A 26,227-nucleotide genomic window follows, 5' to 3' on the forward strand; every position below is an offset into this window, starting at 1 on the left:
AACCCTGCTTTAAGCTGCCAGGAATATTGTCGGAACATCAAAGAATTAGGGCAAGTGAGGGGGGATTCATTTAATACTTTAGAAAAAGTAATGGATCAGGGGTTAATGGCCGTCTTTTCCCAGCAGAATGTTTCCATGTTTGTTGCGAGTCGGAAAGTGAACGTTTTTGACAGTTGGTTTTAAAAAAAAACATTTGAATTCGGACTGCAGATGGTTTTACTATCGTAAAGCGCTGACCCTCTTCTGGATCCCACAGTGGTGCATCATGGATCATATTTACTGTGGGCCATCTCCCAGAGCATCATGGCGACAGTGCAAGCGGTTGTCTTAATCTTCCAAACACTGACAGTGTTGGTCGTTTAACTGGAGATATGCTGTTCGGTTGGAGAAGGGCTCGGTGGGCAGTTAACAGGCATGTAATTAATATTTGCAACGTCTCCCTGGAGTTCACCCAGCTCAGTGCTCAGGTGTCAAAGCAGCAGAGAGCTGCTAGAGCTAGTAAACACAGGCTTTATAGAGTCATACGTCTCTTAGCTTGGTTTCCATGGTAACAGTAATCCTACCCAGGTGACAGAAAGAGTGCTTGCCTGGTGGCAGATAAGAGGACTGGAAGTATGCTACTATTGGGGTGGATCACATGCCTTGCATCATGGGTAATGTGATCTTTTTGTAGTTAATAGCCCATTAATTATAGAGAAGCAGTGTGTGTGTGTGGACCCAGCTGCCACAGGAAGGACTGAGATTCTTTCTTTTTCGGAGTGGCTGCGGTTCCAGATTTTCTGGGACCTGCAGAGATTTCTGCACTCCGGGTCCTTTCAGCTCCTGCTCAGTGCTCACTCATGCCGTGACTCCGCTGCCGCTTGTTCTAACAATTTGAGTTATTTTTCTGTTGTAACAGTAATCAATGCAAACATAAGCACGACATAGTTCATGTTCTTTTTCCGGAGGGGAGTTAGCCTACATGCAGCTACAGTATTTAGGCAAGCTATATGTACACAGCATATCAACAAGCAAGACACACAGGCGGTAAATAGTTTTGAGAAAGACGTTTCCAGGGGGGTGGCGCGGGGTTGAAAACTCCTCATTCGTAGCCTCTGGCTTCTTTTTTTCTTCTCTAACTGCCACCTCAATGAATAATCACACCAACATTCTGCAACAGACGCCACGCTGCGCTTGCTACTCTGTGAAGAAACAAGGTGTCAGAACAAAGTCTTCTTTCTGAGGGAGATTTATTTTTGCTGCCTGGCTGTATTCTCCCAGTGCGGGTTATTTCTCATGTGAAAACACAATGTGTGACTCATCAACATGTTCATGTCAACCATAACCTCTACTCATGGTGCTTACTGTCCTGTGGGGATATTAAATAATACCTGTCACCTTTCTCTCGAACCTCAAGAGCTATGTTCACTTGATTTACTTGAGGCATTCTCTGTGAATATCGCTCTCCAAGAATCTTGCTTGTGAAACACGACTCATAAACGTACACGAGCGCTACAGAGATGCCTTTTTAAATGATGGATGTTGTGTTCATTGTCATTGCGGCAGGAAAAAGAGAATCCCCAAAGCAGCCATCAAACTGGTGGTGAGGCTCTGTCGGCTGGCCTCTATGATTATCTAATGAGAGGACTGTACTGTGCTGTGGCTGGTGGGGTGTTGAGATGACGGACAGGCGCTCAAGCCATTCAGAGGGCTCGGTGTGTGAGAGCTTGAAACAGATGGTTGCTGGTAGCTGAGGAGAGACAGAGCCAAACCACAAACCAGTCAGTGTGTCCTGAAATGTGCTCCATCTCTCAGATGTATTGTGTTCTCTCACCCACAGTAGCAGCTTGTGATGTTACTGCACAACACTGCAGAGTGAGGGCGCAGCTTAAACGGCCTGCTTACTGAAAACATAAAGCATCAATAAAAAGGATGGTGATACGGATGATTAGATCATAGATGCATGATAGATGTATGGACAACAGTGGTATTAACATCAGAGTGCTGCTCAGGCTAGAAGGTCTCAAAGTCTTGTGTAAAGGGTTCACACTCCAGTATCTGTAATTGACCCAGTCAGTCGGGTTGAATTTGCTAGTCGCTCGTTACTGGTCCTTAGGTCACTGACACGGACAGTGGAGTTTCCTGTTCCTGTGTGTGTCACCATATAGTGCCTCTACTGGTCCCAGATAACCCAGTTCCACCATCCACCAAGTCCCCTTCCGCCTCCTTCTGAACCTGGGCAGGACAGATTAGACCAGTCTGCCTCATCGTGTGTCATCCAGACATGCTGTAATGGGTCCACAGGCCAGTTACATAAAGGTTCTGGGGAGCCACTACCACAGATAGAGTATATGTCCCAGGGAGAATGAGGCTAGCCTGGTGTGTTGTGTGAGAGTCCACGTTAGGACACCACAGCAATGTATTCCTGGGACTTTTAGGGAAAGCAGTCTTTGAGCTTGATTTATGAGTCTGGTTGCTTAATAAAAGTCCTCACTTTTATTTGAAATGGGCCTTAGTCTTTTTGTAATGGTATCCTGTCCTATGATGCGCTGATTTGGAAGGAATTCATGTTAAGAATGCGAATGTCTTGTGAAAGATGTATTGTTTCTGCAGAGATATTCTATAGTCTGTACTGGGTCTGTTATAATGAAAATGCCTCCTCTCAGCTTTGAGCCCTCTCATTGACTCCCTCCATTAGCTGATTGATTTAGAGATAGTGTGGGTGTGTTTGCGTTCTAAGCAAATGCCAGTTAGCTAATGAGTTTATGGAAATATAATGAATTTCTGAGAGAGGCTTAAAACTGGCCTCCATACGCCCTTCTCTCTCTCTCTGATGCTGCTTGTCAACAGCAGTAAACATCAAGTAATCACGATTCAGGAGATAATTAGAAAGTATTAAACCTCTGAAAACTTTTAAGTTATTGTTGATGATGCTAATGATGCTAACACCATTGACCATGGGGCTTAAGCTCTGTCCTCGCTCCCTCTTTCTCTCTCCATCATGCTCTCTCCGTCTCTCTCTCTGTCTAAATAATAACCATTTAGTAGACTGTGTTAAATTCCATGAAACTGTATTTTTTGCTAATGATCTCAGTTAACGTCCTTGACCCAAGCTGCGTCAGCTACCTGACCAATGGGCTGACCTCGGTGGAGCGTTTTCCCATCAGCTTCAAGACCCAGTTCTCAGGTAACCACTTCCACCACGTGGTGCTGGGCGTCTACTGCAACGGACGCTATGGCACACTGGGCATGAGTCGCCGCCAAGACCTCATGGACAAGGCCCTGACCTTCCGCACGCTCAGCGACCTGGTGTTGGAGTTCGAGGACTCGTACCGCCGCTACCAGCACACCCTGAAGAAGGTGAAGATCGGCCTATACGTGCCCCACGACCCGCACGTCTTCCAGCCTATCGAGTGGAAGTACCTGGTGCTCAACGCCGCCCGTCTGGGGAGAGAGGACATGAGGAAGGAGCTGGAGAAGCATGGCCGAGACATGAGGATGAAGGTGACATGTTGTCCTACTTTCTCACATGGGCAGACATGAGAGGTCACGTGTCATACTTGATTACTTGACGCCTCACTGCCATCCGTTCATACATTTCCTGGGCTTAGTATCTACAATACTGTAACTTTGAAAAATACTAAGACGTTTAGGGTACAATATTCAGTTGAAGTCAGAAGTTTACGTACACCTTGGCCAAATACATTTAAACTCAGTTTTTTACAATTCCTGACATTTAATCCTAGTAAAGTTTCCCTGTCTTAGGTCAGATAGGGTCACCACTTTATTTTAAGAATGTGAAATGTCAGAATAATAGTGGAGAATTATTTATTTCAGCTTTAATTTCTTTCATCACATTCCCAGTGGGTCAGAATTTTACATGCACTCAATTATTATTTGGTAGCATTGCCTTTAAATTGTTTATCTTGGGTCAAATGTTTCAGGTAGCCTTTCACAAGCTTCCTACAATAAATAGTGTGAATTATGGCCCATTCCTCCTGACAGAGCTGGTGTAACTGTGTCAGGTTTGTAGGCCTCATTGCTCGCACACGCTTTTTTAGTTCTGACCGTAACTTTTCTATAAGATTGAGGTCAGGGCTTTATGATGGCCACTCCAATTAATACCTTGACTTTGTTGTCCTTAAGCCATTTTGCCCCAACTTTGGAAGTATGCTTGGGGTCATTGTCCATTTTGAAGACCCATTTGCGACCAAGCTTTAAATTCCTGACGGATGTCTTGAGATGTTACTTCAATATATCCACATAATTTCCTCCCTCATGATGCCATCCATTTTGTGAAGTGCACCAGTCCCTCCTGCAGCGAAGCACCCCCACAACATGATGCTGCCAGCCCCATGCTTCACGATTAGGATGGTGTTCTTCGGCTTGCAAGCTTCACCCTTTTTCCTCCAAACATAAAGATGGAACCGTAGTCAGTTTTTTTTATGCCGGTTTTGGAGCAGTGGTTTCTTCCTTGCTGAGTGCACTTTCAGGTTAAGTCGATATAGGAATTGTTTTTACTGTGGATATACATACTTTTTTTTACCTGTTTCCTCCAGCTTCTTCACAAGGTCCTTTGCTGTTCTTCTGGGATTGATTTGCACTTTTCGCACCAAAGTACGATAATCTCTAGGAGACAGAACGCGTCTCCTTCCTGAGCGGTATGACGGCTGCGTAGGCCAATGGTGTTTATACTTGCGTAATTTTGTTTGTACAGATGAATGTGGTACCTTCAGGCGTTTGGAAATTGCTCCCAAGTATGATCCAGACTTGCGGAGGTCTTAGCAAGAAATTTGTGGAGTGGTTGAAAAACAAGTTTTAATGACTCCAACCTAAGTGTATGTAAACTTCCGACTTCAACTGTACATTTTGAACTCTGTTGGGGTGAAAAAGTTTACCACAGTACATTAACTCTCTAGTCTACTGTCCCTGGGTCATCCCCGAGGGAACGTTTAACTCGTTCGCGTTGCTTTGGCTTGACATCCGTCTGGAACGGCGTCATGTCATAGAATCCCCCAATTCAGGTCTGAAAGCAGAGCGGCCGCCACGGAGAGGCAAAAGGTGTAATACGAATCTTCAGGGATAATTAAGGCCGGAGTTACCCTCAGTGGAACAGAGAGCGAAAGAGAGAACGAGAGCGACAGAGATTAGGGAGAGAAAGAGAAATGGATAGAGAGCGAGAAGCTGGTTGGACTGTGTATCCCAGACTCCCTTGCATCAGCTGTTGCATGGTGGTGGTAGCTAGTGGTGCTGGGGGATGGTCGTAGGATGGTGCGTCTGGAGCTGACTATAACAGCAGCAGTAAATGTAGGTCAGTTCCCAGCTGCCCAGTGCTGGAGACACAGCCTTGACCTCTGTGTTTGACCCTCGTTAGCTGTACATAGTTCATGTGAGTCATGTGAATACTGTAGAAATGTTACATTCTTACAGTGCATACCAAAAATGTGCCAGTGTAATAGATATCACTGTATTTCTGGAAGGTGAAAAAATCACAACCACCTTTTCACTTGCTCAAAAACCAGTTGGAAAATTTCTGTAGAGTGTTTTCTATGCACAACTCAGACAGAGCTTGCATTTCATATAGGAGATCATTGGCTGTGCTTATAACCCTCCTCCACTACATCACATACGGTATATCCTTACATCTATCACCAACCTTATGACTAACATCCTGCCTATGCTTTCAGCTGCATGTGGTTTCTGGAGCACGGAATATGAGCTACTTCCTGTGTGTTCATTCCAGGAATTCATGATCCCTCTCCTGTCTCTCCTCCAAATGTCGATCAGGAGTGAGCTCTCATTAGGTTTCTACCAGGACAAGGTGACCATGAAACTCAAATTCTGCTAATCGAGTGGCGGACGTCAGTAGTTTTCCAGTACAAGTCCTGCGTGTCTCTTAGTGTGCGTGCCTGTGAGACAGATGGGTGCTGCGTAATTGAGTTTGCAGAGGGAGTTGACTAGTGGGCTGATTGGGTTAATGGGGTATCTTGGGAGACTGGCTTCATTACTATCTGTTAGTCTCTTCTCCCTACATTGGCTCACAGACGACTCTTTTATACTCTTTGTCTCTGAGATCCAACTGTGTCATTAAAAGTTACCGTCTTCGACTGCTCTTTTTATTGAAGTGGAACCTTTCATTTCCCCAGCACATGGCCTGCGGCAAATGGGCCCACTGAATGATGAACATGTCTGCAGTGCCTCCTCTGTAACTTGCCGCTGTAAACAAAATCACTTAAATATCAGTGCAGTAAAAAACTGCAGCTCAAACCGTCTCTTATCATGTAGACTCCCTATCTGTTATTTTTTTGTTTTCTCTCAGATCCTGAAGTCGTCAAGTGCCCAGTCTCCCATCAAAGAACGGAGCAGAGGCAAGTCTCTCTCCCCCCGCCGCCGACAGAGCAGCCCCCAAAGACGCCACATCCACCGGAGAGACAAGTCGTAAGTATCCCTGGGAATCAATCTCGAGTTATTAGCATCACTGAGACAGAAGCTGGAAGATGGAATGGCCTTTCTTAGGTAGTTTTACATTGACATCTCAACACTTCCTAACAATTAGGGAGAGTTAGTTCACATCAGGTTACTTTAAAATAGAATTTGTTTCATGTTCAATGGTCACAAATTGTAATATATATAATATAGATCAGATTGGATATGCATGAGTGAAATGTACAATTCATAGAAATCAACTGTTGATCAACTATAAAAGCTCTCAATGCCCCATCTTGATTACTTGGCTTGATGCTGTTATGTTAGAGAGAGATGAATTGGCTGGAATGTTTTCCATCTTGTTTTTGTATTAACGAGGGCTGGCACACTTTCTGAAGTTGCTGAACTCTAAGGCGTTAACAGAGTCTTTGTTTTCTGTAGACTATTGCAGTTCTCTTCTTCTATCAACCCTCTTTCCCTGTCTTGCTTCCCGGCTAAGGAACCCAGTTCATGTAGAGTTCAGTCGATCACACTCTTGTCAGCTCCAGTTAGAGGAAACCGTGAGGACTAAGAAGCAGGACTAGATCAGATACTGACATTAGCTAATCTGGGTGAACTTGGAGTACGGAGTTAACTTTTAAGCACACTGGCTTCAGTGTGTAGGCGAGGGAGTGAATGTGTGCAATGTGCATGCCTATGGTATGTAGCCTACGCGTGAGTGTATACTGGGTTGATGGTCCATTCTGACAACACAGCAGCATAATCACAGGGAGAAGTATTTGTTTTCTGAAAGCCCCAGCCAGGCCAGCATAGTGTCTCTTATAGAAGGGATGTGTTCACTCGTATTATCACTCACCAGCACACTGGGAGGATTCAGGAAGACCCTGCCCTAACAAAGAGGCTGCTGGGATATGTGCACTGTTGATGGAGGCTCGGAGAGAAACTCTGGAGAGTCACCTGTCTCCCACTCTCACTGATACTTTATTTAAAACCAAACTAGATTTTTTTTTAGCACACACACACAAGCACACACACGCAAGCACACACACACACACACACACACACACACACACACACACACACACACACACACACACACACACACACACACACACACACACACACACACACACACACACACACACACACACACACACACACACACACACACACACGCAGTGCCCTGTTGCTATCTTGCGAGATGAGAGCCCTCTTTTCCCATCCTCCTGGCCTGGTTTGGTCTCCTCTCAGCTGGCAGAGGGCAGGCAGAGGCTCTGGGGCTGACTCAGTGCAGCAGCTGCAGCGTCGCTCAGGGAACACACACGGAGAGGAGGATTCACATGCATGAGACAGATGCCTTCTGGTAATCCCCAGCCCATCTCCGACAGAGGCTTGATACTTGGTTTTTATCATAGTACCAATCATCTCAGCAACCCAAAGCCTAATGATGTAACCCACGCCCCTGTTGGAATGGACACAGTGAAATGGCCAGGGGATTTCTGTCATGCCTGCATTACGGGTATGTGTGATGTGAATTGACATGATAGGAAACCTTTTATCCTTTGGCATCTGGTGTGTGTGTGCATGGGTTTGTGTGTGTGCACGCTTGTTTGTGTGTGTGCGTGCATGCTTACGTACATTTATATGTGTGTTTGTGAATGTGAGTCCGTGCATGTGCGTAATCACCACTTGAAGTGGCTTCTACACCGTAGTAATTGAGAACAATGAAGTACATTGTCTATCCTGACAGACCAAAGGAGTGGGAGGGGGCTCTTCTAAGAGAACAACAGTGACATTTAAAGAGGGGCTTCAGGCCAAGGTCTATGTGTTCAGCACCACCCCCCAATCTGACAGAGTTATTTTGGGCCTGTTCTTAGACACCCACTTCTCTGCCTGACGCCTCCTGTGAGATGTTAATTATTGAGGAAGAGTCTTTTCCACCCCCTGATATGTCCTCGTGTCCCATGTCTTACCATGTCGCCCCCTAGGGAGCAGTGTCCCCCTGTCACAACATATTCAATAATTCACCTCAAATCCAGACGCAACCGACATAGTCTATCCATGTTCTAGAAATGTTTATTCAGCCAGCGCCTCAGAAAATGTCATCAGCAGTCAGAGTCTGTGTACAAAGAGTGGAGAGTAACTCTAACAGATCTCTGGAAGCCTGCTAATGCCCTCCCTCCATCCACTGCCTGCTCATCGAGTGGCGCCGCTCTGAGATTTGTAGATATGGGGTTTGTTTAATGGGGCGAATGTGCGCTGCCAAATAACATTGATTTGTGAAGACTGTATTTTTATTCCCACAGTGGTTTATGAACGTATTAAATCTAATTGGTTAAATGGTGAATAAAAGCTACACTGAGAGCGTGATGTATCCCTGAATAGCTTGGAAAATCCCCTCCTGTTGTGGATGAATGGTTCAGTAGATGAACCCATAGATGTATTAGCAGTGCCGTTAAAAAGACGGAATCAGGAGGTAATGACCTCTATGCAGTTATCCAGAGCTCTGCTCAGCAGGTGCTTTCAGCTCATAGGGATCCTTCTCATACACACAGACAAGTAAAGCTGAGAGAAAGGCTGAAATGAACTTCACTTAATAGACAAAGACTTTGCAGGAGATGCAAGTTGAAGATAGAGGTGAACTAGTCTCCATGGCGATGAAGGTATATGATGGGGTATGTATGAATATTGTATTCCTCCTTGGGATCTTCCTCTCAGGCAAAGGAAAGCAGCAGTCAGACAGGGAGACAGAATGCTCCGGGGCAGCGCTCTACTCTATCACTCTGTGTCACTGTCATCTGGCTTTATCAATTAGAGGTTTAGCCCACTCTCCAAGAAACCTTTGCTTTTGAAGGAAATACATTTTAGAGTCTCTAGACCCACCCGGTTTCTTAATATCAAATGCAAGGTAATTCTAATGGACTATAATACTGCATGTAAACCTGTTTTCGGAAAAGTGAAATATTCAGTGATGTTGTTGAGACAAGGAAAGCTAAGAGTGGTCAGACCAAGGGCCTTGTCATTGTCATTACTGTTTGTATCTCCTACTATCTTTCCTCTATAGCTGTACATTGTAGCGGCAGCCTGTACAGTAGATTGGCTGGCTGTTGTCGGTTCTGCATGGGCTGTGGTGGGCTGGGTGTTGTCTATTCTGTGATGGGCTAGGTGTTGTCTATTCAAATCCAATTGTATTAGTCACATGCGCCGGATACAACAGGTGTAGACCTTACAGTGAAATTACTTACGAGCCCCTAACCAACAATGCAGTTTTAAAAAAAAAGTAAGAATAAGATATAAAAGTTACAAGTAATTAAAGAGCAGCAGTAAAATATCAATAGCGAGAGTATATACAGGGGGGTACCGGTACAGAGTCAATGTGCGGGGACACCGGTTAGTTGCGGTAATATGTTCATGTAGGTAGAGTTGACTATGCACAGTTGATAACAACAGAGTAGCAACGGTGTAAAAAAAAAAGGGGCAATGCAAATAGTCTGCATGTCCATTTGATTAGATGTTCAGGAGTCTTATGGCTTGGGGGTAGAAGCTGTTTAGAAACCTCTTGCATCTAGACTTGGCGTTCCGGTTCCGCTTGCCATGCGGTATCAGAGAGAACAGTCTATGACAATTTTTAGGTCTTTCCTCTGACACCGTCTGATGTAGAGGCAGAGAGCTTGGCCCCAGTGATGTACAGTACTGGGCCGTTCGCATTACCCTCTGTAGTGCGTTGCGGTAGTAGGCCGAGCAGTTGCCGTACCAGGCAGTAATGCAACCAGTCAGGATGCTCTCGATGGTGCAGCTGTAGAACCTTTTGAGGATCTGAGAACCCATGCCAAAACTTTTCAGTCTCCTGAGGGGAAATAGGTATTGTTGTGCCCTTTTCACAGCTGTCTTGGTGTGCTTGGACCTTGTTAGTTTGTTGGTGATGTGGACACCAAGGAACTTGAAGCTCTCAACCTGCTCCACTACAGCCCCGTCGATGAGAATGGGGGCGTGCTCGGTCCTCTTTTTCCTGTATTCCACAATCATCTCCTTTGTCTTGATCATGCTGAGGGAGAGATTGTTGTCCTGGCACCACACGACCAGGTCTCTGACCTCTATAGGCTCTATAGGCTGTGTCGTTGTTGTCGGTGATCAGGCCTACCACTATTGCGTCATTGGCAAACTTAATGATGGTGTTGGAGTCGTTCCTGCCCATGCAGTCATGAGTGAACAGGGAGTACAGGAGGGGACTGAGCACGCACCTCTGAGGGGCCCCTGTGTTGAGGATCAGTGTGGCGGATGTGTTGTTACCTAACCTTACCACCTGGGGCGGCCCGCCAGGAAGTCCAGGATCCAGTTGCAGAGGGAGGTGTTTAGTCCCAGGGTCCTTAGCTTATTGATGAGCTTTGAGGGCACTATGGTGTTGAACGCTGAGCTGTAGTCAATGAATAGCATTCTCAGATAGGTGTTCATTTTGTCCAGGTGTGAAAGGGCAGTGTGGAGTGCAATAGAGATTGCATAATCTGTGGATCTGTTGTGGCGGTATGCAAATTGAAGTGGGTCTAGGGTTTCTGGGATAATGGTGTTGATATGAGCCATGGCCAGCCTTTCAAAGCACTTCATGGCTACAGATGTGAGTGCTACGGGTCGGTAGTCATTTAGGTAGGTTACCTTAGTGTTCTTGGACGCAGGGACTATGGTGGTCTGCTTGAAACATGTTGGTATTACAGACTCGGACAGGGAGAGGTTGAAAAATGTGAGAGAAGACACTTGCCAGTTGGTCAGCGCATACTCGCAGTACCCGTCCTGGTAATCTGTCTGAATGTTGACCTGTTAAAAGGTCTTACTCACATCGGCTGCGGAGATCGTGATTACACAGTCTTCCGGAACAGCTGGTGCTCTCATGCATGTTTCAGTGTTATTTGCCTCGAAGTGAGCATATAAGTAGTTTTGCTCGTCTGGTAGGCTTGTTTCACTGGGCAGCTCTCGGCTGTGCTTTCCTTTGTAGTCTGTAATAGTTTGCAAGCCCTGCCACATCCGACGAGCGTCAGAGCCAGTGAAGTATGATTCGATCTTAGTCCTGTATTGACGCTTTGCCTGTTTGATGGTTCGTCAGAGGGCATAGCGTGATTTCTAATAAGCTTCTGGGTTAGTCCCAATCCTTGAAAGCAGCAGCTCTAGCCTTTAGCACAGTGCGGATGTTGCTTTTAATCCATGGCTTCTGGTTGGGGTATGTACGTGCGGTCACTGTGGGGACAATGTCATCAATGCACTTATTGATGAGCCAATGACTGAATATATTCCAGTCTGTGCTAGCAAAACAGTCCTGTAGCTTAGCATCTGCTTCATCTGACCATTTTTTTATTGATTGAGTCACTGGTGCTTCCTGCTTTAGTTTTGCTTGTAAGCAGGAATCAGGAAGATAGAATTATTGTCAGATTTGCCAATTGGAGGGAGAGCTTTGTATGGGTCTCTGTGTGTGGAGTAAAGGTGGTCCAGAGTTTTTTTTCCCCCTCTGGTTGCACATTTAACATGCTGATAGAAATTTGGTGAGACAGATTTAAGTTTCTCTGCATTCAAGTCCCTGGCTACTAGGATCGCTGTCTCTGGTTGAGCGTTTTCCTGTTTGCTTATGGAGGAATACAGCTCATTGAGTGCGGTCTTCATGCCAGCATCAGTCTGTGGTGGTATGTAGACAGCTACAAAAAATACAGATGAAATCTCTCTAGGTAGATAGTGTAGTCTACAGCTTATCATGATACTCGAGACTTCCTTAGATATCGTGCACCAGCTGTTATTTTCAAAAATACATAGTCCACTGTCCCTTGTCTTACCAGACGCCGCTGTTGTATCCTGCCGGTACAGCGTATAACCAGCCAGCTGTATGTTGATAATGTTGTCGTTCAGCCACGATTCCGTGAAGCATAAGATATTACAGTTTTGAATGTCCCGTTGGTAGTTTAATCTTCTGCGTTTGCTAGCAGAATGAAAGGAAGTGGTGCTTTATTCGATCGCCTACGAAATCTCAGAAGGCAGCCTGCCCTCTGGACCATTTTTCTCTGCCTTCTCTTCAAGCAAATGACAGGGATCTGGGCCTGTTCCCGGGAAAGCAGTATATCATTCACGTTGTGCTCGTCGGACTTGTTAAAGGAAAAAAAGGATTCTGCCAGTCCGTATTGAGTAATCGCAGTTCTAGTGTCCAGAAGCTATTTTCAATCATAAGAGACGGTAGCATTAACACTATGTACAAGATAAGTAAAAAACTAAGTTACAAATAACGCAAAGAAACAAATAAAAAACACAATTAGTTAGAAATACTTAAAACGTCAGCCTTGTTCTCAGGCTTCATCTTTGTTCGGCACCATCTTTATTCTGTGGTGGGCTGGGTGTTGTCTATTCTGTGGTGGGCTGGGTGTTGTCTATTCTGTGGTGGGCTGGATGTTGTTTATTCTGTAGTGTGCTGGATGTGGTCTATTCTGTAGTGGGATGGGTGTTGTCTATTCTGCAGTGGGATGGGTGTTGTCTATTCTGCAGTGGGATGGGTGTTGTCTATTCTGCAGTGGGATGGGTGTTGTCTATTCTGTGGTGGGCTGGGTGTTGTCTATTCTGTGGTGGGCTGGATGTTGTCTATTCCATGGTGGGCTGGGTGTTGTCTATTCTGTGGTGGGCTGGGTGTTGTCTATTCTGTGGTGGGCTGGGTGTTGTCTATTCTGTGGTGGGCTGGGTGTTGTCTATTCTGTGGTGGGCTGGGTGTTGTGGGCTGGGTTCTGTCTATTCTGTGTGTGCTGGATGTGGTCTATTCTGTAGTGGGATGGGTGTTGTCTATTCTGCAGTGGGATGGGTGGGTGTTGTCTTGTCTATTCTGCAGTGGGATGGGTGTTGTCTATTCTGTGGTGGGCTGGGTGTTGTCTATTCTGTGGTGGGCTGGGTGTTGTCTATTCTGTGGTGGGCTGGGTGTTGTCTATTCTGTGGTGGGCTGGGTGTTGTCTATTCTGTAGTGGGATGGGTGTTGTCTATTCTGCAGTGGGATGGGTTGTCTATTCTGCAGTGGGATGGGTGTTGTCTATTCTGCAGTGGGATGGGTGTTGTCTATTCTGTGGGGCTGGGTGTTGTGTTTTCTGTAGTGGGCTGGATGTTGTCTATTCCGTGGTGGTACTGGGTGTTGTCTATTCCGTGGTGGGCTGGGTGTTGTTTATTCTGTGGTGGGCTGGATGTTGTCTATTCTGTGGTGGTACTGGGTGTTGTCTATTCCGCGGTGGGCTGGGTGTTGTTTATTCTGTGGTGGGCTGGGTGTTGTCTATTCTGTGGTGGGCTGGGTGTTGTCTATTCCGTGGTGGGCTGGGTGTTGTTTATTCTGTGGTGGGCTGGGTGTTATCTATTCTGTGGTGGGCTCTATTCTGTGGTGGGCTGGGTGTTGTCTATTCTGTGGTGTGCTGGGTGTTGTCTATTCTGTGGTGGGCTGGGTGTTGTCTATTCTGTGGTGGGCTGGGTGTTGTCTATTCTGTGGTGGGCTGGGTGTTGTCTATTCTGTGGTGGGCTGGGTGTTGTCTATTCTGTGGTGTGCTGGATGTGGTCTATTCTGTAGTGGGATGGGTGTTGTCTATTCTGCAGTGGGATGGGTGTTGTCTATTCTGCAGTGGGACTGGGTGTTGTCTATTCTGCAGTGGGATGGGTGTTGTCTATTCTGCAGTGGGATGGGTGTTGTCTATTCTGCAGTGGGATGGGTGTTGTCTATTCTGCAGTGGGATTCTGGGTGTTGTCTATTCTGCAGTGGGATGGGTGTTGTCTATTCTGTGGTGGGCTGGGGGCTGTTGTCTATTCTGTGGTGGGCTGGGTGTTGTCTATTCTGTGGTGGGCTGGGGGCTGGGTGTTGTCTATTCTGTGGTGGGCTGGGTGTTGTCTATTCTGTGGTGTGCTGGATGTGGTCTATTCTGTAGTGGGGGATGGGTGTTGTCTATTCTGCAGTGGGCTGGGTGTTGTCTATTCTGCGGTGGGCTGGATGTTGTCTATTCCATGGTGGTACTGGGTGTTGTCTATTCTGCGGTGGGCTGGGTGTTGTTTATTCTGTGGTGGGCTGGGTGTTGTCTATTCTGTGGTGGGCTGGGTGTTGTCTATTCTGTGGTGGGCTGGGTGTTGTCTATTCTGTGGTGGGCTGGGTGTTGTCTATTCTGTGGTGGGCTGGTGTTGTCTATTCTGTGGTGGGTGTTGCTGGGGCTGTTGTCTATTCTGTGGTGGGCTGGGTGTTGTCTATTCTGTGGTGGGCTGGGCTGGGTGTTGTCTATTCTGTGGTGGGTGTTGTCTATTCTGGGTGTTGTCTATTCTGTGGTGGGCTGGGTGTTGTCTATTCTGTGGTGGGCTGGGTGTTGTCTATTCTGTGGTGTGCTGGATGTGGTCTATTCTGTAGTGGGATGGGTGTTGTCTATTCTGCAGTGGGATGGGTGTTGTCTATTCTGCAGTGGGACGGGTGTTGTCTATTCTGCAGTGGGATGGGTGTTGTCTATTCTGCAGTGGGATGGGTGTTGTCTATTCTGCAGTGGGATGGGTGTTGTCTATTCTGCAGTGGGGCTGGGTGTTGTGTTTTCTGTAGTGGGCTGGATGTTGTCTATTCTGTGGTGGTACTGGGTGTTGTCTATTCCGTGGTGGGCTGGGTGTTGTTTATTCTGTGGTGGGCTGGGTGTTGTCTATTCTGTCGTCTGTTCTGCGAGGGACGGGTGTCGTCTGTTCTGTGGGGGGCGGGTGTCGTCTGTTCTGCGGTGGGACGTGTGTCGTCTGTTCTGCGGGGGACGGGTGTCGTCTGTGCTGCGGTGGGGCGGGTGTCGTCTGTTCTGCGGTGGGACGGGTCAAATCAAATTTATTTGTCACATACACATGGTTAGCAGATGTTAATGCAAGTGTAGCGAAATGCTTGTGCTTCTAGTTCCGACAATGCAGTAATAACCAAAGAGTAATCTAACCTAACAATTCCAAAACTACTACCTTATACACACAAGTGTAAAGGGATAAAGAATATGTACATAAAGATATATGAATGAGTGATGGTACAGAACGGCATAGGCAAGATGCAGTGGATGGTATAGAGTACAGTATATACATATGAGATGAGTAATGTAGGGTATGTAAACAAAGTGGCATAGTTTAAAGTGGCTAGTGATACATGTATTACATAAAGATGCAGTAGATTATATATAGTACACTATATACATATACATATGAGATGAGTAATGTAGGGTATGTAAACATTATATTAAGTAGCATTGTTTAAAGTGGCTAGTGATATATTTTACATCAATTTCCATCAATTCCCATTATTAAAGTGGCTGGAGTTGAGTCAGTGTGTTGGCAGCAGCCACTCAATGTTAGTGGTGGCTGTTTAACAGTCTGATGGCCTTGAGATAGAAGCTGTTTTTCAGTCTCCCTGCTTTGATGCACCTGTACTGACCTCGCCTTCTGGATGATATCAGGGTGAACAGGCAGTGGCTCGGGTGGTTGTTGTCCTTGATGATCTTTATGGCCTTCCTGTGACATCGGGTGGTGTAGGTGTCCTGGAGGGCAGGTAGTTTGCCCCCAGTGATGCGTTGTGCAGACCTCACTACCCTCTGTAGAGCCTTACGGTTGTGTGCGGAGCAGTTGCCGTACCAGGCGGTGATACAGCCCGACAGGATGCTCTCGATTGTGCATCTGTAGAAGTTTGTGAGTGCTTTTGGTGACAAGCCAAATTTCTTCAGCCTCCTGAGGTTGAAGAGGCGCTGCTGCGCCTTCTTCACGAGGCTGTCTGTGTGGGTGGACCAATTCAGTTTGTCCGTGATGTGTACGCCGAGGAACTTAAAACTTACTACCCTCTCCACTACTGTCCCATCGATGTGGATAGGGGGCTGCTCCCTCTGCTGTTTCCTGAAGTCCACAATCATCTCCTTTGTTTTGTTGACTTTGAGTATGAGGTTATTTTCCTGACACCACACTCCGAGGGCCCTCACCTCCTCCCTGTAGGCCGTCTCGTCGTTGTTGGTAATCAAGCCTACCACTGTAGTGTCGTCCGCAAACTTAATGATTGAGTTGAAGGCGTGCATGGCCACGCAGTCGTTGATGAACAGGGAGTACAGGAGAGGGCTCAGAACGCACCCTTGTGGGTCCCCAGTGTTGAGGATCAGCGGGGTGGAGATGTTGTTACCTACACTCACCACCTGGGGGCGTCCCGTCAGGAAGTCCAGTACCCAGTTGCACAGGGCGGGGTCGAGACCCAGGGTCTCGAGCTTAATGACGAGTTTGGAGGGTACTATGGTGTTGAATGCTGAGCTGTAGTCGATGAACAGCATTCTCACATAGGTATTCCTCTTGTACAGATAGGTTAGGGCAGTGTGCAGTGTGGTTGTGACTGCGTCGTCTGTGGACCTATTTGGGCGGTAAGCAAATTGGAGTGGGTCTAGGGTGTCAGGTAGGGTGGAGGTGATATGGTCCTTGACTAGTCTCTCAAAGCACTTCATGATGACGGAAGTGAGTGCTACGGGCGGTAGTCGTTTAGCTCAGTTACCTTAGCTTTCTTGGGAACAGGGACAATGGTGGCCCTCTTGAAGCATGTGGGAACAGCAGACTGGGATAAGGATTGATTGAATATGTCCGTAAACACACCAGCCAGCTGGTCTGTGCATGCTCTGAGGACGCGGCTGGGGATGCCGTCTGGGCCTGCAGCCTTGCGAGGGTTAACACCTTTAAATGTTTTACTCACCTCGGCTGCAGTGAAGGAGAGTCCGCAGGTTTTGGTTGCGGGCCGTGTAGTGGGATGTCTATTCTGTAGTGGGCTGGCTGTTGTCAATTCTGTAGTGGGCTGGGTGTCGTCTCTTCTGCGGTTGGCTTGGTGTCGTCTATTCTGCGGTGGGCTGGGTGTTGTCAATTCTGTAGTGGGCTGTGGTGAGGTGGGTGTTGTCTATTCTGTAGCGTGCTGGTGTTGCCTGTTCTATAATTGGCTGGGTGTCTGTTCTGTAGTGGGCTGGGCTGGCTGCTGGGTGGTGACTGCTGTGTCTGTCCTTGTGCTGCTCCTAGATTCTCCTCTTCAGTCCAGCCCCCTCTCCCTCTCTCTCTCCTCTCCTCTCCTCTCCTCTCCTCTCCTCTCCTCTCCTCTCCTCTCCTCTCCTCTCCTCTCCTCTCCTCTCCTCTCCTCTCCTCTCTCTCCTCTCCTCTCCTCTCCTCTCTTCTCTTCTCTCTCTCCTCTCTTCTCTTCTCTTCTCTTCCTCCTCTCCTCTCCTCTCCTCTCCTCTCCTCTCCTCTCCTCTCCTCTCCTCTCCTCTCCTCTCCTCTCCTCTCCTCTCCTCTCTTCTCTCCTCTCCTCCCCCTCTCCTCTCTCTCCTCTCCTCTCCTCTCCTCTCCCTCTCCTCTCCTCTCCTCTCTCTTCTCTTCTCTTCTCTTCCTCTCCTCTCTTCTCTCTCTTCCCCTCCCCTCTCTCCTCTCTCTCCTCTCTCTCTCTTCTCTCTCTCCTCTCCTCTCCTCCTCTCCTCTTCTCTTCTCTTCTCTTCTCTTCTCTTCTCTTCTCTCTTCTCTTCTCTCCTCTTCTCTCCTCTCCTCTATTATTCTTTAACAAAGCTAACAGTGTGTAATCAACTGTGAAAGCCATGCATAGGCTGTGATCCTTACAGGGGCTCAATCAACACAGTTGTAATTGTTTTGATCAGCACTGAAACAAAGCCTACCAACAGGTAATTTGTGCCCTCCCAGAGGACTTAGTGAAGTCTACAGGCTTTAGTCTGAATAGTTAAGCAGAGTGGTGTTTCTCTGTGTTGAGGAATGATTTTCATTTCGTGGCCTGTGGTGAAGGATGGGCTGTTAACCAGAGCTGCTTGGAAGCCACTGTGTGAGAATGGTGTACTCAGAGAAAGTTGATGCCTTTCTGGCTGACTGATCGACTGACTGGGTGCGCTGGGTGTTGAAATCCTGGGCTCTGTGCTCCCCCTCTCCCTGGAAGACAGAATGCTGTTGATCAGATCACCAGGGGAGGGAGTAGGTGTGCTGTCCAGGGCACTGAGGAAGTAGTCTTAGATACACATATACCAGCATACACACACACGCACACGCTTACACCGCCTGCATTGTTGGACTGGTTTGATGTTGAGATGAGTTCTTCTCTCGCTCTCTCTGGCAGAGGGAGCTGGAGGAGATGGAAATCAATGGGAAAGGATGGTGAGCAGGAAATGCACTCTGAGGGAGGGAATGGCGTGAGAGAAGCACAGGCAGGAGAAGTGCTTTCAGGGCTTCATGTCAAGCAGAATATTGAACACCGAAGACATTCAAACCTTTGTTACTTTGGAGAGAGCTTATTTATGAAGGTCTAACCCATAAGCCTCTTTAGAAATACCTCGTTTCTTTGATCTCTGGACTGAAAAGTATTTTTGTAAGAGGGAAGGTGCTGTGTGTGTGGTTATTTAGGGCTTGAGAATGCAGGTGTGTGTGTCTGTGTGTAAGCATGATAGCAGTGACAGGGGAAGTGTAGCAGTGCGGGGCTGAGCTGACGGGACACCACCATCACAAAGCAGGATTAAAAAGAGATGACTGGCTGACTGAGACTCTACCCCGCTGCTTCACACTTCAAACCCCTTCTCTTCTTTCTCTCTCCCTCTCTACTCCCTTTCTATCTGCCCCCTGCCTCTCTTTATTCCACTCCATCTTCCTCCATTAAGTTATTGAGTGGGTCTGAGGTCTCCAATACTGTAATCACTTCAATATGAAGTTATTGAGTGGGTCAGAGGTGTCGATTACTGTAATCACTTCAATATGAAGTTATTGAGTGGGTCAGAGGTGTCCACTACTGTAATCACTTCAATATGAAGTTATTGAGTGGGTCAGAGGTGTCCAATACTGTAATCACTTCAATATGAAGTTATTGAGTGGGTCTGAGGTGTCCACTACTGTAATCACTTCAATATGAAGTTATTGAGTGGGTCTGAGGTGTCCACTACTGTAATCACTTCAATATGAAGTTATAGTGTGTCCAGTGGTGGAATAAGTACCCAATTGTCATACTTGAGTAAAAGTAAAGATACCTCAAGTAAAAATGAAATTCACCCAGTAAAATACTACTTTGAGTAAAGGTCTAAAATTATTTGGTTTTAAATATACTTAAGTATCAAAAGTAAAAGTTTAAATCACTTCACATTCCTTATATTAAACAAACTAGATGGAATATATATATATATATACTTTTTAAGGATACTGTAATCACTTCAATAGGAAGTTATTGAGTGTGTCTGATGTGCCCATACAGTTCCTCAACTGAAGTGACTGGGTCTTACTTTGATTGTCTTCTTGTCTTTTACTGCTCTAAATGATGAAACTACATCTGTCTTGTCCCTCTCTCTCTCTCAGTCCTGCGGCTCTGGATCGAAAGCCTGCAGAACTCAGCACTTTGACCGACGGCTACCAGATCCGCATCTGAGACTCCTTGGAACTGGACTTCATTCTCCTGGTCTCCACTCTGACCACCCAGTCCGCCTCACACACCCTCAAATATGTTCACCTGACATTGTGTATATCATAATTATAAAGTATTTCTAGGGTTTTGCCAGCCTCTTCTGTAGGGTGAAGATGATGACATTATGCTCAGTGCTACACTGGAGGCGGACATCCAGTAGGAACCTATACATTGAATATATCAAAGGTATATATTTCCTGTCCTTCATGACTAGACGAACAAAAGCCTGAACAAAGAGGTGTGTTTCATTATACACCTCCACACATGCATTAGCCACATACATTTGCATACATATCTATTATGTTTTTAATGAAGGACTGATGCCTAAATTGCATGAAGACATCATATCAAGACCTCTCATGCGTTTAGAGAAGTACATATGTTGGATTCTCTACATGGTTTTTAAAAATCCGTTTTTGTATAGCCTGTGTGCTTTTGTGTCGGAGAGCAACAGTCACATTTCATTTACTTTTACAATGTGAAGATTCATTTTTAAAAACAGAGTCTGTGGGTTAAAAAAAATTGCCGACAGTATGCTGACATAATGTAAAAAGGATCAAATAGTGTGACTGATCATCTATTTTTTTTTCAATATAATTAATATATAGACTGAACGGTTGATGTAATGCCTAAATCTGTAGAGGATGTTAAGTAGTTATCTGCTGGGCTGAGCTGTAGTCCGTGTGATGATGTGGGAAATGAAAGGGTGAGTGAGGGGAGAAAGAGAGAGAAGAGTTGGAGGAAACAGGAAGTACTGTAGGCTTGAGGTGAGGGGAACAGAGAGGTGCCAAAGACCAGGGCAGTCAAGCAGAGAGCCTGCTGAGTACTCTGCTAAACCCCAGCCCTGACACTGACTCTCGGTTAGATTATCCCCCCTGTCTCTGTCTCTATAGACCCTCCTCTCTCACAGATACAGTGCTGGGCCCGGTTTCCCAAAAGCATTTTAAGTTCAACATTAGAACCATCGCTTAAGATGCTTTTGGGAAACCTGGCCCAGATCTATTAATCTTTTAAGGAAATCAAAGCTTGTGACAATGATGCTTTGGAGCTTAGCCAGAACATTACCTTTTTAATCCCAAGAGAATTTGACTGTGACGTGTTGCTTCAAATGTCAACTCTGTTACACCTCAGCATACAAACATATACGAAAACATGTCTAATATTATTATGTAGCTCCTAACCTGAGGCCTTTCTGAATCCTATCACAGAATCTTGAAGTTAAGAATGCAAATACTGAACTGAACACCACAAGACAGACACATCAGTCAAATCAAGGCTTCTATGTCATCTCAACTGCCATGATGCGGTGTTGAAGATTGTTTCCATTTTTTTTGTAGTATTCAAAAGTCATCAGATATCCAGGAGGGTGCCAACTGAACAATATAACATTTTATAGCTTTTGGTTAAACAAGCTATGCACATCAAACGGAAATGATAAATCATTGTATGTCTTCCTCAATCTAAATAGTTTCGAGATTGCAGCAGAAATGAAATCCAGTCTCATTTTCTTGAATCCTGAACGAGCTGAGAACATATCAGTTCTTGTGTTTCTAATTAACATTTTTTATTCTAACGATCAAATTGTGAATGGTGCTGCTAGTCTGACAGTATACCATCAAGGCCAACACTATTGGCACCAGCCGTCTGAAAGACTATAAGCACAAAATAACCAGCTTAATATACATGGCCAAAAGTATATGTATTGGTGAATTCAGCTGTTTCAGTCACACCCGTTGCTGACAGGTGTATAAAATCGAGCACACGGCCAAGCAATCTCCATAGACAAACATTGGCAGTAGAATGGCCAATACTGAAGAGCTCAGTGACTTCAATGTGGCACTGTCATAGGATGCCACCTTTCCAACAAGACAGTTTATCAAATTTCTGCCGTGCTAGTGCTGCCCCGGTCAACTGTAAGTGCTGTTATTGGGAAGTGGAAATGTGCTGAAGCGCACGTGAAAGTCGTCTGTCCTCGGTTGCAACACTCACTACGGAGTTCCAAACTGACTCTGGACGAGGCATACAGTATACAATGACATTCTAGATGATTCTGTGCTTCCAACTTTGTGGCAACAGTTTGGGGAAGCCCCTTTTTTGTTTCAGCATGACAAAGCACAAAGCGAGGTCCATACAGAAATGGTTTGTCGGTGTGGAAGAACTTAACTGGCCTACACAGAGCCCTGACCTCAACCCCATCGAACACCTTGTGGATGAATTGGAACGCCGACTGCGAGCCAGGCCTAATCGCCCAACATCAGTGCCGACCTCACTAATGCTCTTGTGGCTGAATGGAAGCAAGTCCCCGCAGCAATGTTCCCACATCTGACGGAAAGCATTCCCAGAAGGGCGGAGGCTGTTATAGCAACAAAGGGGGACCAACCTCATAGTAATCGCCGTGATTTTGGAATGAGATGTTTGACGAGCAGGTGTCCACATACTTTTGGCCATGTAGTATATGACTTTGGTTTTACAATCCTCTATAGAAGCACAATGTGCTTCACTTTTACACAATACAATTGTTTGTCTAATCTATACAGGCTAGGTTTAACATTCTTACTGTTAAACACTGCCATTAAAAAAAAAGAAAAAGACTGGGCTCTTTTCAATATGCATTGCGGAAGTTCAGCTTTACAGCGTGATTGAAATTTGAAGGCAATGTCAGCTTTAGTGGAGACTGCATTTACCGTACCCACTGCATATCTAACACTTCAGCTTTCCAGATTGATTAGAACCCTTACTGGGAGGAAAGACTGCTTTCACTGCTGCAAATCTGGGAACTGAAAGATAATACTCTTAAGTGATGTAGCTAAATTAGAGTTGTGCTCTTAACCGTTTAGTGTTGAGAGCTAAATTGTGTTGTGGCTGAGTTCTATTGGTGATTATTCGCTGTTTCTTGAACACATCTGTTACTGAGTGCAGTGTTTAATCGTGCTGGTTGTTGTTTTTATGACGTGGTGAAAACACTTTGTTGTGATGATGATGATGATATATTCTTTGGACGAGGTGTGATTTTTAAAGAAGCACACCACATTGTAGCATTATCATTTTTCAAAGGTCTTGCTATGTTTGTGCTGTTGACCACTGAATAGGCTTGAAAAATGAAGTACCATCCAATGGGATAATGGTTAAAGAAAAACAGTACCACTCATGACTGTAGATTTCTTTTATCCATTTTGTATTTACCAAATGGTGTTTAAAAAAAAGAAAAGAAAAACAGAATCAAGTTATCTGAATAACTGCACAATATGAGTAACCTAAACCAGCTACCACCACTATAATATACCACCACCTACTGCATTTAGTGGTTGATAACTTGAAAGGCAATGATGTGCTGTTGGGACTAAGTGTTACTGAATATTTAGGTGTTTTCAAAGCACGATGTGGACTGTGGAACTCTACCTTTGAGTCACTGCAATTCAGCGTTTTAGATGAGACTGTTTTTCCTGTATTAACGTACGTTTCATGAGGAGTGTTTTCTTGGCCTCTTCTCGTAAATGGGAATGTACTAGGACTCTGGGTGTTAAGAGTGTTCTCTTGGCCTCTTCTCGTGAATGGGAATGTACTAGGACTCTGGGTGTTAAGAGTGTTCTCTTGGCCTCTTCTCGTAAATGGGAATGTACTAGGACTCTGGGTGTTAAGAGTGTTCCCTTGGCCTCTTCTCGTAAATGGGAATGTACTAGGACTCTGGGTGTTAAGAGTGTTCTCTTGGCCTCTTCTCGTAAATGGGAATGTACTAGGACTCTGGGTGTTAAGAGTGTTTTCTTGGCCTCTTCTCGTAAATGGGAATGTACTAGGACTCTGGGTGTTAAGAGTGTTCTCTTGGCCTCTTCTCGTAAATGGGAATGTACTAGGACTCTGGGTGTTAAGAGTGTTCTCTTGGCCTCTTCTCATAAATGGGAATGTACTAGGACTCTGGGTGTTAAGAGTGTTCTCTTGGCCTCTTCTCGTAAATGGGAATGTACTAGGACTCTGGGTGTTAAGAGTGTTCTCTTGGCCTCTTCTCGTAAATGGGAATGTACTAGGACTCTGGGTGTTAAGAGTGTTCTCTTGGCCTCTTCTCGTAAATGGGAATGTACTAGGACTCTGGGTGTTAAGAGTGTTCTCTTGGCCTCTTCTCGTAAATGGGAATGCACTAGGACTCTGGGTGTTAAGAGTGTTTTCTTGGCCTCTTCTCGTAAATGGGAATGTACTAGGACTCTGGGTGTTAAGAGTGTTTTCTTGGCCTCTTCTCGTAAATGGGAATGTACTAGGACTCTGGGTGTTAAGAGTGTTCTCTTGGCCTCTTCTCGTAAATGGGAATGTACTAGGACTCTGGGTGTTAAGAGTGTTCTCTTGGCCTCTTCTCGTAAATGGGAATGTACTAGGACTCTGGGTGTTAAGAGTGTTCTCTTGGCCTCTTCTCGTAAATGGGAATGTACTAGGACTCTGGGTGTTAAGAGTGTTCTCTTGGCCTCTTCTCGTAAATGGGAATGTACTAGGACTCTGGGTGTTAAGAGTGTTCTCTTGGCCTCTTCTCGTAAATGGGAATGTACTAGGACTCTGGGTGTTAAGAGTGTTCTCTTGGCCTCTTCTCGTAAATGGGAATGTACTAGGACTCTGGGTGTTAAGAGTGTTCCCTTGGCCTCTTCTCGTAAATGGGAATGTACTAGGACTCTGGGTGTTAAGAGTGTTCTCTTGGCCTCTTCTCGTAAATGGGAATGTACTAGGACTCTGGGTGTTAAGAGTGTTCTCTTGGCCTCTTCTCGTAAATGGGAATGTACTAGGACTCTGGGTGTTAAGAGTGTTTTCTTGGCCTCTTCTCGTAAATGGGAATGTACTAGGACTCTGGGTGTTAAGAGTGTTCTCTTGGCCTCTTCTCGTAAATGGGAATGTACTAGGACTCTGGGTGTTAAGAGTGTTTTCTTGGCCTCTTCTCGTAAATGGGAATGTACTAGGACTCTGGGTGTTAAGAGTGTTCTCTTGGCCTCTTCTCGTAAATGGGAATGTACTAGGACTCTGGGTGTTAAGAGTGTTCTCTTGGCCTCTTCTCATAAATGGGAATGTACTAGGACTCTGGGTGTTAAGAGTGTTCTCTTGGCCTCTTCTCGTAAATGGGAATGTACTAGGACTCTGGGTGTTAAGAGTGTTCTCTTGGCCTCTTCTCGTAAATGGGAATGTACTAGGACTCTGGGTGTTAAGAGTGTTCTCTTGGCCTCTTCTCGTAAATGGGAATGTACTAGGACTCTGGGTGTTAAGAGTGTTCTCTTGGCCTCTTCTCGTAAATGGGAATGCACTAGGACTCTGGGTGTTAAGAGTGTTTTCTTGGCCTCTTCTCGTAAATGGGAATGTACTAGGACTCTGGGTGTTAAGAGTGTTTTCTTGGCCTCTTCTCGTAAATGGGAATGTACTAGGACTCTGGGTGTTAAGAGTGTTCTCTTGGCCTCTTCTCGTAAATGGGAATGTACTAGGACTCTGGGTGTTAAGAGTGTTCTCTTGGCCTCTTCTCGTAAATGGGAATGTACTAGGACTCTGGGTGTTAAGAGTGTTCTCTTGGCCTCTTCTCGTAAATGGGAATGTACTAGGACTCTGGGTGTTAAGAGTGTTCTCTTGGCCTCTTCTCGTAAATGGGAATGTACTAGGACTCTGGGTGTTAAGAGTGTTCTCTTGGCCTCTTCTCGTAAATGGGAATGTACTAGGACTCTGGGTGTTAAGAGTGTTCTCTTGGCCTCTTCTCGTAAATGGGAATGTACTAGGACTCTGGGTGTTAAGAGTGTTCCCTTGGCCTCTTCTCGTAAATGGGAATGTACTAGGACTCTGGGTGTTAAGAGTGTTCTCTTGGCCTCTTCTCGTAAATGGGAATGTACTAGGACTCTGGGTGTTAAGAGTGTTCTCTTGGCCTCTTCTCGTAAATGGGAATGTACTAGGACTCTGGGTGTTAAGAGTGTTCTCTTGGCCTCTTCTCGTAAATGGGAATGTACTAGGACTCTGGGTGTTAAGAGTGTTTTCTTGGCCTCTTCTCGTAAATGGGAATGTACTAGGACTCTGGGTGTTAAGAGTGTTCTTGTTTATACTCATGCCACTGGTGCTGCCAGTTGGCTGGTATTATTCTCATATATTTCTGGAAAGGGCTGATCTATTTGTCCCATTGGCTGAAAAGGAAAAGTATTGATGGTAGATCAATAGCAGAACAAATGGTAGCATTTCTTACAGCAACACTATTCTATTGAAATGAGACTTTAGAATCCGCCCCTGGTTGTCTCCATGTATGATGATGACAGGGTGATTTTTGTATTTTGACCGCTGGTGGAAGATAATGTCCTCCCAACTCCTACTGTTACACTGATCAGTTGACAATGGTTTTTTATCAACTCTACCATGTGTTGTAATAAAAAATGATTTATGTTTCTA

The 26,227-nt window shown here is 45.6% G+C and overlaps 2 protein-coding genes across 4 annotated transcripts in view; both read left to right on the plus strand.

Annotated features, from left to right (window-relative positions):
- Positions 1-21,974, plus strand: part of vash2 (vasohibin 2) — a 35,012-nt gene extending 13,038 nt beyond the window's left edge. For all 3 annotated transcript variants that reach the window (XM_024420136.2, XM_024420137.2, XM_042321711.1), the window contains 3 exons: positions 3,102-3,483; positions 6,299-6,417; positions 19,735-21,974. In XM_024420136.2, the coding sequence (XP_024275904.1) occupies positions 3,102-3,483; positions 6,299-6,417; positions 19,735-19,804 (571 nt within the window). In that variant the 3' untranslated portion in view covers positions 19,805-21,974. The remainder of the gene's footprint in view (positions 1-3,101; positions 3,484-6,298; positions 6,418-19,734) is intronic.
- A 148-nt stretch (positions 21,975-22,122) lies between these two features.
- Positions 22,123-26,227, plus strand: LOC121846498. Its single transcript, XM_042321710.1, has 2 exons — positions 22,123-23,357; positions 23,415-26,227. Exons 1-2 carry the CDS (start codon positions 23,303-23,305, stop codon positions 25,949-25,951), a joined length of 2,592 nt encoding a protein of 863 aa, XP_042177644.1. The 5' UTR covers positions 22,123-23,302; the 3' UTR covers positions 25,952-26,227.

Source organism: Oncorhynchus tshawytscha, linkage group LG05, assembly GCF_018296145.1.
Source record: "Oncorhynchus tshawytscha isolate Ot180627B linkage group LG05, Otsh_v2.0, whole genome shotgun sequence".
Taxonomy (NCBI): Eukaryota; Metazoa; Chordata; class Actinopteri; order Salmoniformes; family Salmonidae; genus Oncorhynchus; species Oncorhynchus tshawytscha.

Excerpts from the sequence above, each read along its gene's own strand:
- LOC121846498 (XM_042321710.1), top strand. The coding sequence starts at position 23,303 with ATGAGGAGTGTTTTCTTGGCCTCTTCTCGTAAATGGGAATGTACTAGG. Across the intron at positions 23,358-23,414 it reads GGAATGTACTAGGACTCTGG|GTGTTAAGAGTGTTCTCTTG; the intron begins GTGTTAAGAGTG and ends CTAGGACTCTGG.